General features: G+C 41.2%; 1 protein-coding gene and 1 long non-coding RNA gene across 10 annotated transcripts in view; one reads left to right on the top strand and one right to left on the bottom strand.

Annotated features, from left to right (window-relative positions):
- Positions 1-15829, bottom strand: part of Dync1i1 (dynein cytoplasmic 1 intermediate chain 1) — a 302440-nt gene that overhangs the window by 48992 nt on the left and 237619 nt on the right. For all 9 annotated transcript variants that reach the window (XM_006504982.4, NM_001191023.1, NM_010063.4 and 6 more), the window contains 3 exons: positions 12232-12345; positions 9541-9674; positions 6839-6983 (listed from right to left, as the gene is read on the bottom strand). In XM_006504982.4, the coding sequence (XP_006505045.1) occupies positions 6839-6983; positions 9541-9674; positions 12232-12345 (393 nt within the window). The remainder of the gene's footprint in view (positions 1-6838; positions 6984-9540; positions 9675-12231; positions 12346-15829) is intronic.
- On the top strand, positions 1655-15151 carry 1700019G24Rik (RIKEN cDNA 1700019G24 gene). Its single transcript, NR_040255.1, has 3 exons — positions 1655-1756; positions 9781-9918; positions 14877-15151. It is a non-coding gene; the product is annotated as an RIKEN cDNA 1700019G24 gene (long non-coding RNA).

Raw genomic sequence — 15829 nt, 5'->3', positions numbered from 1 at the left:
CAGGAGCTCTTGACTCTAGCTACATATGTATCAAAAGATGGCCTAGTCGGCCATCACTGGAAAGAGAGGCCCATCCGACACACAAACTTTATATGCCCCAGTACAGGGGAACGCCAGGGCCAAAAAAAATGAGAATGGGTGGGTAGGGAAGTGGGGGGGGAGGGTATGGGGGACTTTTGGGATAGCATTGGAAATGTCATTGAGGAAAATACGTAATAAAAAAAACAATGAATTCATGAAAATTGTAGCAAATGGATGGAACTAGAGAATAATCATCCTGAGTGAGGTAACCCAATCACAAAAGAACACACATGATATGCACTCACTAAGAATACCCAAGATACAATTTGCAAAACACAAGAAAATCAAGAAGGAAGACAACATGTGGATACTTCCTTCATTCTTAGAATGGGGAACAAAATACCCATGGAAGGACTTACAGAGACAAAATTTGGAGCTGAGACCGAAGGAAGGATCATTCAGAGATCCATTCATAAACAACCACCAAACCCAGACACTATTGCATATGCTAGCAAGATTTTGCTAACAGGACCCTGATATAGCTGTCTCTTGTGATGCTATGCCAGTGCCTGGCAAATACAGAAGTGGATGCTCAGAGTCAGCTATTGAATAGAACAGAGGGCTCCCAATGAAGGACCTAGAGAAAGTACCGAAGGAGTCAAAGGGATCTGCAACCCTATAGGAGGAACAACAATATGAACTAACCAGTACCCCGGAGCTCGTGTCTCTAGTTGCATATGTAGCAGAGGATGGCCTAGTGGGCCATCAATGGGAGGAGAGGCCCTTGGTCTTGCGAAGATTATATGCCCCAGTACAGGGGAATGCGGGGGCCAGGAAGCAGGAGTGGGTGGGTAGGGGAGCAGTGGGGGGAGGGGGGAGAGTATAGGTGACTTTCAGGATAGCATTTGAAATGTAAATGAAGAAAGTACCTAATAAATTTTTTTGAAAAAAAAAAAAAAGAAAGAAACGTTTACCACAAGGTTGATATGGGCTACCCAATGCAAATTAACTGGTTTTGTATCACAAAAATTCTTATAATTAAATTGTAATTAATTACCCCCATCATCTAATAAACTGAAAATCTGTATCAAGCACAGCTATCTCTCCAGCGTCATTTCCCTACTGGACCCCGACTTTCTAGCCTTTTGGATAAAAATGTCTGCTACTGTGTTTGTTGACTCAGCTGCCTGGAATGCAGCCTGGCCCTCTGTTTATGAGGAAAACCACTCCAACAAAGTTTCTGCTTCCCAGTGAAGTCTTCCCTGACAGCGGTTTAGTGATGAAACTTGGTGTGGTCAGGGTTGGGGCTAAGGATGGATGTGTAATGTGTTTTAATCTTGACTCCCTTCAAGCTGTCCTCAAGCTGCAGAGTTCCGAGTTGGAACTTAAGCCCCGCCCCACTTCCTCCTTCTTTGTAGGTCCGCACAGGATTTTTTTTTTTTTTTTTTTTGTAGAAATTTCTATTAGTATGCATCTGTCAAAATCTGTTCTCACAATTTGCTGTTTTCCAGATGTTTCCAACGTGCCCCCATCCCCATCACTGTGGATCTCTCGTTCCATAGTAAATGCTCCCCACCCCCACCCCCACCCCCACCCCCACCCCGTGTCGTCTGTTTTCCAGTTGGTAGCTCTCTATACCTCAGTGGAATCCTAGACCAACGTTTCCTGTTTCGGCTAAAAGGCTGACCTTGCTCGGGCAGCAGCTGTTTGTTATCGTGTGTGCATTTTCCAAACAGTGAGTGAAAAGGCTTCTTTCTTGCTCCTTGGGACTGCTTCACCGTTCTTCCACTCCAGGGAAAAGCCGGGGTCACTGAAAACTTAACCACTGTCATCATGGTTTCTTTCTGCCCTGCTATAGTCAGATCTGGGATGATCTGACCCATTTCAAACCCACTGTGTCGCAGCACCTTTGCCTTCTTCTCTATATTCTTCCTATTTCGAGTGACCTCCACCTTCACTAGGTTTCCACTGTGGGCAACTGTATTCTTCATGATTTTTTAAAACCTCGTTTGGAGCTAGGCCAGTCATGAAATGCTACATCCACGCATCCTACTTCCCTATAGCAATTTCTTGCTATCATTTTCCCAGTTCCTTCCTTCCTACCCATTCTTTGATCCTCGATGGCTTTCCAGATGCTCGCTCCCTTTCCTCCTCCTGTCTGTTTTTATTTCCTGTTTTCATGAGCTTATAAAACCAAATGCCTCCTTTCTTCTATCTCCAGGTCCCACGTTCTAGTTTACTTCCATCACACTCTGGTAAAGCTCCAACCCAGAAACCTTTCCTTCCCTTCTTTATGTAGAAACTTCTACCGCTGACCTCCATTGGTAAAAATCTGCTTCAAAGATAGACACATGAAAATACTGTTCTGACCACAAACGGTCCACCACCGTGCCCAGAGCCATTTGTGTTTTGTTTACACAATTTGTTTTATATTCATGAATCTACACTAGCTGAAATCTGTTTCCTCTAGCGTTTCTACTTCCATTCACCAGAGACCTGAGTCTCCTACTTTGTTAAGAAAATAGTCATTATCAGTGTTTGCTCTCCTCCAGTCACTAAGCCTGCTGGATTGTGTTTGTCCCACCCAGTACTTCCTGTCCCTCTGTTATTATAGAACAGATGTCATTGCTCAAAGCTAAACTGAATTGCTCTGCCCGTGCTAGGGGTACTATTTATGCAAACATTTTAACTACCTTTCCCTCCAGCATACACTTATAGATTTTGTTTTCTTCCTTTACCCGTACTTCTGTAACATCAACATGGACAAGCATCTTACAGTTCTTAAACAGATACAAAAGCAACAACAGCAGCAGCAAAACCCAACCCCCACGGTGAATGTCTGACATCCCAGTCCTAGGGAGGCTCAGGCCTGTGCTTCAGCAGTTCAAGGCTTGTCTGTTATGGGGTGATTTTGAGGCCATCTTGGTCTACAAGAGACTCCATCTTAAAATTCAATAGTCAAAAGAAAGAAAGACAGACCCTGGGTGCCCCAGCTGCTTCTCACCTTGTTCTCAGGCCTTGATCTATTATAATTTGTGCTCTTTTCTCATGCTCCAAAGAAAGTGTGTTTTCCTTGAGCACTGGCGACTTCTGGGTTGGCAAATACAGAGGCAGATCACAGTTCTGAATATTTGTCAGGGTTATTTACTCTCAGGTTTTCTTTAAATGTTGTTAGAGAAGACTTCAAACATTGCACACGCATATTGGTAAATGGACTAATGTCACTCACTCAGCTTCAGTAATTACCAACACACACGCAGTCTTATTTATCTCTATTCACAGGCTCTCCCTTTCCCAAATGGCTTATTTTGAGCAAATCACTGGCAGCAGTATAGAAAATATATTTATATTTTCTATAAATATTCTGGTATGCATCCCTAGAAGGTAATGCCATTTAAGATTATTATAATATCATATTTAAAGATTCATGAAAGCCATTAAATAGTAGTCATATGTCTTTGACAGCTTTCTAAACCTTTTAAACAAGCTGACAGTGTTAAGTAAGACTTGTGCGAGATCCCTATTTTGAGATATTTGTAAAGTCTCAAGCTTGTTTTTGTTTGATTTTTTAATATGTAGTTTCTATCTAATATTTTGGTTTTTTGTTTTGTTTTTGTTGTTTTACCTTTCTTGCAGATTTTTTGTTCTATTTTATTTTAATATATATTTTCTATTTAATTTGGTTTTTTTTTTGTTTGTTGTTGTTGTTGTTTGTTTTAGCTTTGTTGTAGAAATGAAATGCCTTGTCTTGTCAATTTCCCCACAGTCTGGCAGGGCTACCTATACACCTGTGGTATTATTTACCATGTGACTTCTTTGCTTACTTTTGTATCTAATCTCAGAGAGATGAAGATTGATATAATTCAGGACTGATTTTTTAGTGCAAGTCCTCCATAAAAGTGGCGTCCCTACTATCCTAGTTACAAGTATCCTTCCTAATTTTTATAATATTATTAGCCATGATCATTACTGGAACCATTAGGGATATAAAATGATACAATTCAAATATGTTTCATATTTCTATGTCAACTGAAACACACACACACACACACACACACACACACACACACACACACACACACACACACATACCACTTAACAACCCTGTAGCACAAGTCTTTCGGAAAAGATAGACTAATTATATTTTTCTTTCTCTTACTCACCAAATTTGAAAACGGTGAGCTTACTTGTCTATTATCTTCCAAATGTGATCCAGAAATACGTTTATGTTGGCTTGTTTTTTCTATCCACCAAACAGTCTTAAATCTATCACCCTTCTTGGTAACTTACTCAGGATGAGTTCCAAGTCCTTTGATTGAAAAGCTTTGTAGTAGTTGGCATAACATTATCCGTGTCCCCTGCTTCAGACTGAGGAGGAGACAGTCCTACTGTGTCCTTCGTTACTAGGAGAACTTGCACTTAGGGAGAACAGTTGGAAATCAGGGAGGTCTTCGCCATAGGGTTTCTAGAGCTTCTAGAGTTTTCTTGAATGTAGAACAATGGATTTTTCTAATGAAAATGTAATCCTTACCCCCAAAGTCTTAAAGAGGCTTCTAAATCAGGAGTCCTAGAGAACTGTCGCTTCAGTCCTTGCCTCTGTGGCTCCTTTCTACCCACGGATTTTATGACAGTTCTCAATGACAGTCACGTAGCTGTTTATTTAATCTGGACATACAGACCTAACAGTCAGAGCAGTGGCAGCAAATGCCTAGCAGTCATGTTAGTTTTAGAAATGGCTTAAGGCAGTTTGTTTTTCTGGTATTTTTTTCCCCTTGAAATATATAGCTCTAGGAATGGATCCCCAAGTGTCGGATGTTAAAGCCACTTCAAACCATTTCTCGGTATGGGGATTTTGTCATCACTTTGAAGTACACTAAAGTGATTCAGATCATGTTCTTTTAAATTTTCTTACAAATTAAATTCTCTTATGAATTAATTTCTAAGTTGTCTTACTTTTTTTTAAATTACAAAATACTTTAATGACTTCCATATCAATGTACAAAGCAGAGTATATTCAAAGTAATGTGATCATTATTTTTTTTAAGCACATAATGTGTGTTGGTCACTGTTCAAAGTTTCAAAACTATATAAAGAAGACATGACAAAGAACTATTCTCAGTTCGTTCTGCCTAGCTCTTCTAATTTAGATATAGTTTCTAGAGTTCAATTTATAATAGTGTGGAGAAGTCATTTTTCTCTATTTTTCCTCTCACAGTACCCTGTTAATGAAGACTTCTGGGTTTTTTCAGCCTTTGGTTCTTTAGTTAATCTTTCAATGACTGTGCCTCAGCAGAGACCCTTGTGTTTTGGCCCGTGTATCTTTAGCATGGATTCCCTAAGATGAGAATGGCTTGTTAGGGTCTGCAATGTTTTCAGATCTTCTGAAATGATTCCCCATGATTTTGCACCATTTTGCATTCCCAACAAGTACAAGACTGGCTGGATGTTTTTAGATGTGAAATTGTTAGATTATGTTCACCTGATATTTGAAAATAAATTTTTGAATGCGAATTTCATTTGAGTTTCCCTTTTAAATGAGGCTGTGCATATTTTCAGACAATCGTGGGCCACATCTGTCATCCTAACATTATTATCTCTCTGAAGATCCATGAATACGCCCACAAAACTACTTCTCTCCCATTTCTTGACTTGCTTTCTGCTCCCTTCTCTGTTGTTACAACTCTTGACTACCATTGAGACCCTCCTCCACTGAGTCTCCACACTTCCTTCCAGACCCTGCAACTACAACTGTCACTGCTTTCTGACTGCTACTATATCTGCCACTGCAGCTCAAGCCCTCTCCTTCTCTGCTGCACAGCAAACAGCCTGCTCAAAGGTCTCCACTGAACTTCCCAGAAACCTTAAGCTCAGCTTGTATAGGTTTTCCCCTGACATGTCCTTCCTTGGCTGTGCTTCACTACATGCAGTGAAGGCTACCACACATCACTAGTTTCTTTGTGCGAGGACATGTCTGTGTGGATGTGTGCATGTACGTGTGCAAGTGTGTGTGCTTCTGTGAAGGCTGGAGGTTGGTGCTGGGTGCTTTTCGTCCTGTCTGTCATCTTCTATCTTACTATCTTGGCAGGGGACCCTTGTTGAAACCAGAGTTTCTCATTTTGGCAAGATTGGTGTCTCCCCAGATTCCCTAGGTATTGCTGACTCTATCACAGTTCTTCCAGTCAAATCACTAATCAGCTACTTCTGTGGCTTTCATCTCTTTTGCATTTCATTCTGTAGTCATCTTCTTCCCTTCTGTCCCAAACTTTCCAGCTCTATAACACTCTTTGTTCTCTAGGCCACTGCACTTTTTTTTTCTGTCATAGTACAAAGGACATTTAAATCACAAGTAACCTATACTTTAATAAACCAGTTGAGAAACCCCGAAAGGTTCAATAAACCAAAATAGATGAAAGATACACAATCAAAGACCAAGACAAGACAAACCATACAAACATTTCTCCCCATAGCTGTGAATGTGTGTAAGTAAATGTTACACATCCTAGAGAGATTATCAGCAAGATTTATGTTGGTGAACATTAATAGAATTAGGAAAGAAGCACTGTGGAGTCATCATTATTTGAAAAAAGTATATATTACAATACTACTATATGTATATTACAATTATATATATATATATATATATATATATATATATATATCCACATATATATTACAATATTGCCCAGATAGATGGAGTTCCCCCATAGGCTGCCTGAATTTCAATGCCAGGCAACAGCTGTACTCTGCAACTATCCCAGAAAGGAAACATCCTCTCCCGCTGTGTCCTGTGGAGCAGTTTCTATCAAGGCATCCTTACCTTCGTGGTCCACAGTTTGACAGTCCAGTCAAATGATGACGTGACAAACAGATGAGAAAAGTCGATGGGACCCACTGCCATGTGGCAGTTAATGCCTGTCACTGGCCCTTGGTGACCTTCAAAGACCTCACCGATGCCTGCTTTGCTGCAGAAAGAAAACACGAAGCATTTCAGTGACCTTTGCAAAGCAAACATTTCTTCCAAACAACAGCTCTCATCTCTGCATATGGTGAAAACAACCATACACAACCATACACAACCAGGAGTGAAACCATTTTCATAGTGATTTTGAAAGGAAGACATTGATGCTTAAGAAATCTCGAGAATTTAATAATACAATTTGTATCGTTTGTCTATTTCCTGTGGTCTTGCAGATTGTGTTATTGTTGGGCCACTGTTATAGTGAAACAAACGCACTTGAAAACTCAGAAGTGTTCTCAGATGCAGCAAATCCTGAGATACTTCGGCCCCATTTGCGTGCTCTCTAACGAGGTCACTGGCTTTACAGTTCAGTGCTTCTTTGAAAGAGTAGTTGTTTACTCCTTCTAGGAAGTTTCTTAAGTTGAGTTGTGACATCTCATAAAAATCTTTGCTACCTCAAAATAATTCACATGGTTTCAATATAATTTGAAAAAAATGATATGTTCCTTTCTCTGGAATCTATAAAGAGATTAGAGATTCGTTTTGTAAATTCTATAAGGGAAGATAGTTTACATTTTTTTTTTTGCTGCCAAGTGTCTAGTATACAATAAATACTCTATAAATATTTGTTGAACTATATAACAAAAAAGAAAGACAAACTTATGTTCCTTAAAAAGCACACTTGAGAATAGGAATACACATTTTAAAAGCCATTCTTAGACATGGATTATTTAACCAAGCTAGGATCATTTCCAGCCTTTTAAAAATCATGTAATAGTCTGCATACAGACATACATAATTAGAAAACTCATAGAACATATACCAACAATATTGTATTTTAAAAATCCATATACATGAGGTTATAAGTATGACAAACATATAGGGATTGTGGAATCTCAGTATTATGTCACTAATACCAACCCAGGTTGTAACTGGTTTGGGTCAACCGAAAGCCTGTCTTATTGATGCACATGGAGATGGACCTGTGGCTACATTGGATCCCTAACTGGGCTCTGCGTGGCATTTTATTAGTGTTGCATGTATTTATGTACGTGTGGGAAACACTGCCGTCAGCTCCCTGATGGCAAGAACCAGGTTTAAATGGTTCCTACAAACTTAGAACATCCAGCAAGGCTCTCTGTAGAGAGGAGGAGCCCAGTGACTGTTTGAACAACTGAATCACTTGATCAGATCTTTTTATGTTTGGTGTGTGGGCTTAGTCAAGTCTTATTATTGTAGAGATGTTGGACATGGATGTGTATGCCCTGTCTTCCCAGGTCATTCTTTAAATCATCTAAGCAGGGCAAATATGGCTTGTTTGGAACCCAAACCAATAGAAACATCACAGCTTGTGTGCTTGGAGTGTAAAAATTCGTGTGGCTGAGCTTAAACCTAAAGAGCCTGGGATGAGTGCAAGCGATGAAAAAAATCAATTGGCCGAGAACTATAAAGGTGAAAGAGAAATTAAGCATCCTTGTGGATACAGGGATCCTTTCAAAAGATGTGAGGGCACCTGTGAAGTCCAAAAGGTTGGACTCCACTTCGGTGTTATGGCTGTTTTCAGAGAAACCTGCCAGTCTGTCTTGGGGACTGCAGAGTGCTGTGTATATTTCACCGATTCAAACCTTCTGACTTGGCGGGAGGATCTTAAGGGACTTCTTTCATTATTTAGATATTGTCATTTCTTTATTTCTTATTTATATTGTCACTCCTTTGCTGAGTGCCAGGTACTGGGGCAGGAAAGAAGAGATGAAATGGGAATCATGTCGTGATAGAAATGTGGTAGATGAATGTCTGGAAAACAATGTGAGAGCTGCTACGGTAGATACGTGTAGAAGAGTCCGTAGACTAACCACCCTAACTGAAAATGGTCCTCGCCTGCTCATCCTACTTCAGTTCTTTTGGTGATTCTTATAATCCTAAGTGACCATGTGCTTTTGTACTGGTCTTTACTCTCAAAAAGGACATTAGCTCAGGAGCACCTTTCACGTTACTGTATTCTTATGATGGTGTCTGATACAGAGCGAGTTCTTATCAAACGCTCCTTCAATGAATGAACTGACTGGACAAGGTGAACTCCCATAAGCTGTAAAGGAAAGAGAGTCGGAAAGACTTCAATGTGGAACCGTGCCTGTGTTGGTTATTTAACGAGGAGGGCTTAGGCAAAAGAAAGTCAGAAACACTAGACCCAGCAGAGAACAGAGCAGCTGAGTGGCGAAGGCACGTAGGGATAGGCGGTACTGGGAGCTTATCAGTCTCTGCAGGACACATGGTTGGGGCTTGATGGCATGTGCAAAGAGTGAGTCTGGCAAGGGACAGAGAGTATGACAGGCTCTGTGAAGAAGTCAAACTTTGTTCTTCAAGGTGATGTGAAGTGAGCAAGGTTTGTCAGTCACCGGGAACCAGACCGATGTGTGCTTTAAGCTAGTAAGAACTTGGGGTTGTGCATTGTATTTGTTTTTTCAGAAATAACTTTCTTACAAAGCAAGGTGGTTATAATCTAGATGGCAAGATTTTGGAAAATGAGGACCATGTCATAGGAAAAGAAACAGAAAAATCACCTTCCATGACGACAAGCCGTGTAGACGGTCCCTTCCTCACTGCCAACCACGAAGTTGTTGACGTCTCCCGTTGGGAAAGCCATTCCCGTCACAGCCACAGGCTTGGACTTATTATACACCAGCTCCATGCTCTCCTACCAAAACATGGTGTGGTTACATTTCCATCTGTCAACTCCTCACAATGCCAAAGATAGCATGGAAAAACCATTTGGCTAAATGGTCTGTTTGCTTTTCACACAGTGCTACAAAAGACCCCCACTGTGCTAGAAGCCAGACTCAACTGCCCCTGACATCCAGGCCACTCTGTATCTCTGGTTTCAGGCCGACTGGATTTCATCAGCATGGACCGCTGCTTCCCCAGGCAGTCAGAGATGACAGGTGAGAATTTTGAAACTAATGGTGCAGAAACTAAAGATAATACGGTAATGATTATACTTGTCAGCTCCAGGCTTAAATAAAACACACAATACCCTTGTATTTACAAACATTTTCAAAATCAATTGTTCATGAGAATACTCGTGTATTAATATCAGATGTACTAAACACATTTGTCATGGAGGGACTGTGGGTCCTGCAGGCACTGAGACCAGGGAATTGTCACTCAGGTCCTATAAAAGCAGACTTCAACGGGAAGAGGATCCCATGAAGGGTGGTTGTTAGTTGTACAGGGTCTAACAGAGCACAGGAGCCTTTATTATGATAAAATGTGTTGTTAAATGGAGAGTTAGAGAGTATGTCAAAAGTCACCCCTGATGCTGGTAGATGGAGAGCTAGATGCTCAGTGGTTAAGACCACTGGCTGTTCTTCCAGAGGACCAGGGTTCCATTCTCTGATTCCAAGGAGGGCAGCTCACACCTGCCTGTAACTCCAACTCGGGAGGATCTGATGCCTCTGACTTGCATGGAGACTTTTGCACACACAGCGTGCAGTCACACAGACATACGTGTCTAAAAAAGATGTTCTGCTAAATTAAGTTTAATGACAATAAAGGATACATATCAACCATGCCCCTGATTATTCCTGGCTATTTACATCAAACAGCCTATTTTATGTGTCTGAAGCTTGGGACAAACTGAGTTGTACAGGAACTCAGATATTCCTGTACAAGTTAAACGAGCTGTTTTGGCCTCAGAGTCTATGAATAGGAAATGCTTGCTGATAGGATACAGTCACACGGACCCTGAGGCCCCACGTGATACTGATCATCCTACATTGACATCCCTACATTGAGAGCATTGTAGGATGCTGATTAAAGGGAAAGATGACAGTAACACAGAAAACAGGAACATCTGATGTTCTGCCCTGCCTCTAACGTTAGCAGCAAGTAAGGGATTGCTTGATGGTAACTCACTGGGTGAAGGTGGGCCTGGGGGGAGGGGTAGGGGTAGGGGCAGGCAATTGTGCGATGCCCCACTTGTCTCTGCTGTCCTTGGAGACCAGACCATGAAATACCCTGTCTCCACACAGAGCCAGGCGTCTGTGGGCATGCTAACACTAATAAAAATGGGCTCGGAGCTCCCACACCACTTGCTTTACCCAAACAAACACATTTAATCAGCAAAATGGGCAATTAAAACTTCCCAAATAGAGGGTTTGCTCTGATATCTGTTTATAATCTCCGTGCTTTTAAAAGAAAACAACACATTGCTGAGAATTTTAAAGCAAAACCATAAACTCTCTGCACACAACTGCAGGCCTGTATAAAGTCAGGCAAAACCAGGAACCTGAATCGTGAGCTGCACATTAGCACTCTCTCGGTGCCTCTAAAGTTATGTGAAGAACTTAGCTTTAGTATTGTCTACATCTGTAGAGCCTTAAAGGAGATTCTTTACAGCTTCCATATGTCTTTATACGTCTTGAAACTAGTGCTCTTCAGAAATCAAATGAGAGATATTTTAGAGCTGTCATTCCCAGGGGAATGGATGGCAAAGGTAAGACTCAGAATTATTTTCTGGAAATTTTCTGATTTTCCTCACATAACTGCCAAACACTAGCCCAGTGAACTCTTCATGGTTTTAAGTTGGGGGAGAGCGCTGTACCTTTTCACATAAAGATATGTGGATAGTATGAGCATGTCTGCATTCATGTTTGCACACATGTGCATGTCACACGTGCATGCTTTGAAGGTGGCACTCAGATGCCTGCCTCCAGCAGTCCTCCCTACTCTGCTCCTTGGTTTGGCTTCCATGGCTGTGATCAGTAGTGGTCTGGAGACACTGGCACTGGTTCATTTTCAACTTCTCACTTATTGGGCAAGGATTGGCAAGAGCCAATGCTCACAAACGCTCCAGAGAGGAAAACAGGCGGTTGTCTAGGGTACGGAAACAAGCAACAGATTGAGTTTCTGTTTTGCTGGGATACTTTTCCTTCAAGGCAAGTCCCCAGGAAGGGCTGCTCTGCTGAGCTGCAACGTCGTTTGCATGACTTCCCAATGCTGTAGGGTGAGTACAATTCTCGCTCCAGGCAAGTTCTGTAATCCCTGTGCTTTAAAATGGATTATTCCATTTCATTTGAAACTGACCCAAGGATTAACAGATTGCAATAATGACATAATTTGTGGTAGAGGAAATAGGTTTTGGCTTCAAGGTCTGACTTGCTGAAACCAGGCCTTTGGGCCTTTAGGAGATGTGTTCTTGAAGAGGCAGGTCTTTGAGCCAGAATCCTTCAATGCGGAGGTGAAAACAGACACACCTGTGGGGTTGAGAGCATGTCCAAGCTCCAGGAACACATTTTGCCATCGGTAGAGACAGTGATCAGGTTGTGAGCATTCTGGGTCCCAACAACATTGACACAGTACACAGGATGCTGTAAAACATCAACATGGAGGATCAGGCACTGCTGCAAGAGGAAACGATTGCATCTGAGTGTCGAGCACATTATTCAAAGACAAGGCCTACCCAACAACATCATCTGGCTAGCACAGGAGCTTCCCGTCATGTGCCATGTGTGAGCCTAATTTCTGGAAAAGCTCTGTAGCAACTACTAGTAGTGCAAATATGTGCAGAGCTCTGCCTTGTTAAGTTATGCAACGCAATAGAACTGAAGAGAACGAGAACAGAGGAGTGTTAGCGGGGCAGGAGCAAGGGAGAAAGAAGCCTGGGTTACATGATTGTTTCTACTACACAGCATAGCTTCTAAGCTTAATATGAGCATGAAAAGAGACAGTCTTCAAAGGGACAGCACAGTCTTGGAAGGACGATGTGTTACTAAATCTGAAGTTCATCGTATTCTGGCCAAGGCCAGACATTTGATAGTACTGTCTTTACAAAGACGTTAATACACGCGAGTTTAATTTCAGGAGAGGTATATTGGTAGTGGACTTATTATCATTATATCTTTAGTGAGATGGAATGGGGGTTCTCTTCCCTTCCCTTCCCTTCCCTTCCCTTCCCTTCCCTTCCCTTCCCTTCCCTTCCCTTCCCTTCCTTCTTTCTGTCCTTCCTTCCTTCCTTCCTCCTTCCTTTCTCTTTTCTTTTCTTTTCCTTTCTTTTATTTTTCTTTTTGTTTTTTTGAGACAGGGTTTCTCTGGGTAGCCCTGGCTGTCCTGGAACTCACTTTGTACACCAGGCTGGCCTTGAACTCAGAAATCCACCTGCCTCTGCCTCCCAAGTGCTGGGATTAAAGGCATGTGCCACCACTGCCTGGCTCTTTTCTATTGGTTTTCTTTTTTTTTTTTTTCATTTTTTATTAGGTATTTAGCTCATTTACATTTCTATTGGTTTTCTAAGACAGGTTTCTCCATTGTAGCCCTGGTTGTTCTAGAACTCTCTCTGTAGACCAGGCTGATCTGAACTCACAGATTCGCCTGCTTCTGACTCCTGAGTGCTGAGATTAAAGGCCTGGGCCACCGCTGTCTTGCTAGAGTTTTCTTCACGTTATTTCAAAATCTAAGATGAGAGATTTATTTTTCAGAATACCAGTTAACGATGTATGGAGGTTGAAATTTGGCCTCAGCCTTGACAAAGGTCATTTACATATCCTGGGAACTAAGTAAGATGCACTCAACATCTGTCAGAGCTCTAGAAGCCGATCCTGTTCTGTAGAATTCTACACAGTAGGATAAAACTATCTGCAGCTGTTCACTAAACACAAAATGGAAGGTTAGCATAAGCAGAATCTCATAGCAATTGGGGTTAGATTCCAGGCATCTCAGCCACGAGTGGCCTAACCACAGCTTACTTGATGCTTCTCTGTACAAACAGCTGACAGTTTAAGCCATACTCTCAATGAGTTAGTGTCCGTAATACCTAGCCACAACTACAATGAAACAACCTTCAATAGTCGGAAACTGGTATTACAGAAAGATGGTTCCGAGACTATTATTATCATATAAACTCCTGGTCAGAAAGAGCAGCAATAATCATTGAGTGGAGCTGCTTGGCTGCCTCTTTCTAGAACTTGTCCAAACTCGTCTGCAACACCTTTCTTAAAGAGCAGTCAGTGTTAGCAAGAACGGCTGAGAGATTTCCCCTCCAGTAGCAGGGGACCTACTCTCAGCGCATTTGAGTCTGAACAACACAACTGTGTAAACATTTTAAGATTACTGTTTTATAATCTTCATTCTTAACTCCTCTTTCTTTAAGTTAGCCATCATGAATTCCTTCCATTCTTTCTTAGCTACCTCGTTCTCAACATTTCTTTTTTGTTTCAAACAAACTTCTGTCTTTTATCAAAGTTCCCTAAGGGTAATGTTCTAAGAATGATACAGGCCTACCTACCAACAATTGACTGTACAGTAGAGAAATCTGTGGAACAGGGATTTCATTTTTAATATACTGAAACATAAACCATAATAATATCATAAGAGTACACTTTTTTTTAACTGTTCAATCCTCTTCTACCTATGTTGATGGACAGGTAGTGAGTCCCTATGTCTTTTTCACGCCATGTTTCTATTGACACCTTCCTGTGTATAGGCATTATGGGATCTACGCAATGGCAAGTACAACAGATATTTGAAACTAATGTCACTTTAATCAAGTTTCTAAATAAAAGAAGAACTAGTTGGGATGAGACGGTAGCCAACAGTCTTTCTCAGGTCTTTGGTATTTTGGAACTCAAAGCACTGTGTCATCAAAGTTAAGTGATGAGCTACAGAGCACCCAGGGCCACTGTGGGAGATTAAATGGTAAAGTGAATGTAATAGTCGCACTTAAAAATATCTGATTTAGTAAAAGTGATGAATACGTGTGAATATTCAGAAAGTTGTGGTTTCGACCTATTGGGACTGATCTCAGAAAGCACTACACTAATGTAAAGTTTCCTTTGTCCCTTTGAGTGAAAAGCATGCCTCACGGATGTGAATTGAAAGGTAACAGAGGTATTTTTTTTTTAAGGAAAGACTCCAGTGGAATGTAATCAACCCCCCGAGATCCAAACTGTAATCAGTTCAGAAGCCTAAAGATGCAAGGGGGAGAAAAGACAGGCCAAGAGGAGTCATTGAGCCAAATGAACACAAGTACACATCTCTATTCAACAGAAAGAAAATGGTACAAGCTCTACTGACTGGAAAGAAATGAGCAAAGAAGGCAACAGTATAGATCTTTTTTTCCCCAACAGAAATGCCAGATTGCCTTTATTTAATTTAGGAATAAATGTACTGTGTGGCAACAGGTTTTGTTTTAACTGTGATTTCCTGTTATCACAAATACATATGTGTGGTGGGTGTGAAAGGAATTAGCAAGTCATCTGCAGAGAGCTTTTTGTTTGTGTGTTTGATCCTGGTACCAATCAGCCAGGCCATGATGGAAGTTGAAAGACAAACACAAAACAAACTGTCCACATGGATCTATGAATGGATTAGACAAAACACAGTGAGCGAGAGAAGAAATTGGTTTGTGTTTTATTTCCTAACAGAAACAGCACTTCTCTGCTTGACCATAGCAGCTTTGACCTGTGATGCTCACACCATCCATTACTTGGAGAAGAAATAGTAAGGCTTTGGAAGAACTTCTGAATTTGGAATCCCCCCAAAAGCTTTTTCCAAAATCTTGTAGCAGTTGGATTCATAATTTTTGAAAAATTGGAAGCTTATTCACAAACGCACCAGACATCCACAGAGAGCCAAGCAATAGGCTTTATGCTACTTGGAGAGACACCTGCACTGGGCTGGTCTTCTCCTGGGTCACTATTTTCTGTTATTAGTTTGGAGAAATAGGGTAGGTAAGATCAATTTTCCAAGATTCCCAAGAACCATTTTTTACCTGCACGTGTCTTAGGCCCCAGTCAATCAAAATTAAAACTGACTTGGCATTTGTCATTTCCCATTTTCAAGCTTAACAAGAGCAGG

This window comes from Mus musculus, chromosome 6 (assembly GCF_000001635.26).
Source record: "Mus musculus strain C57BL/6J chromosome 6, GRCm38.p6 C57BL/6J".
NCBI lineage: Eukaryota > Metazoa > Chordata > Mammalia > Rodentia > Muridae > Mus > Mus musculus.
Note: the sequence above shows the minus strand (reverse complement) of the source record. Positions and strands in the feature narration are given on the sequence as shown.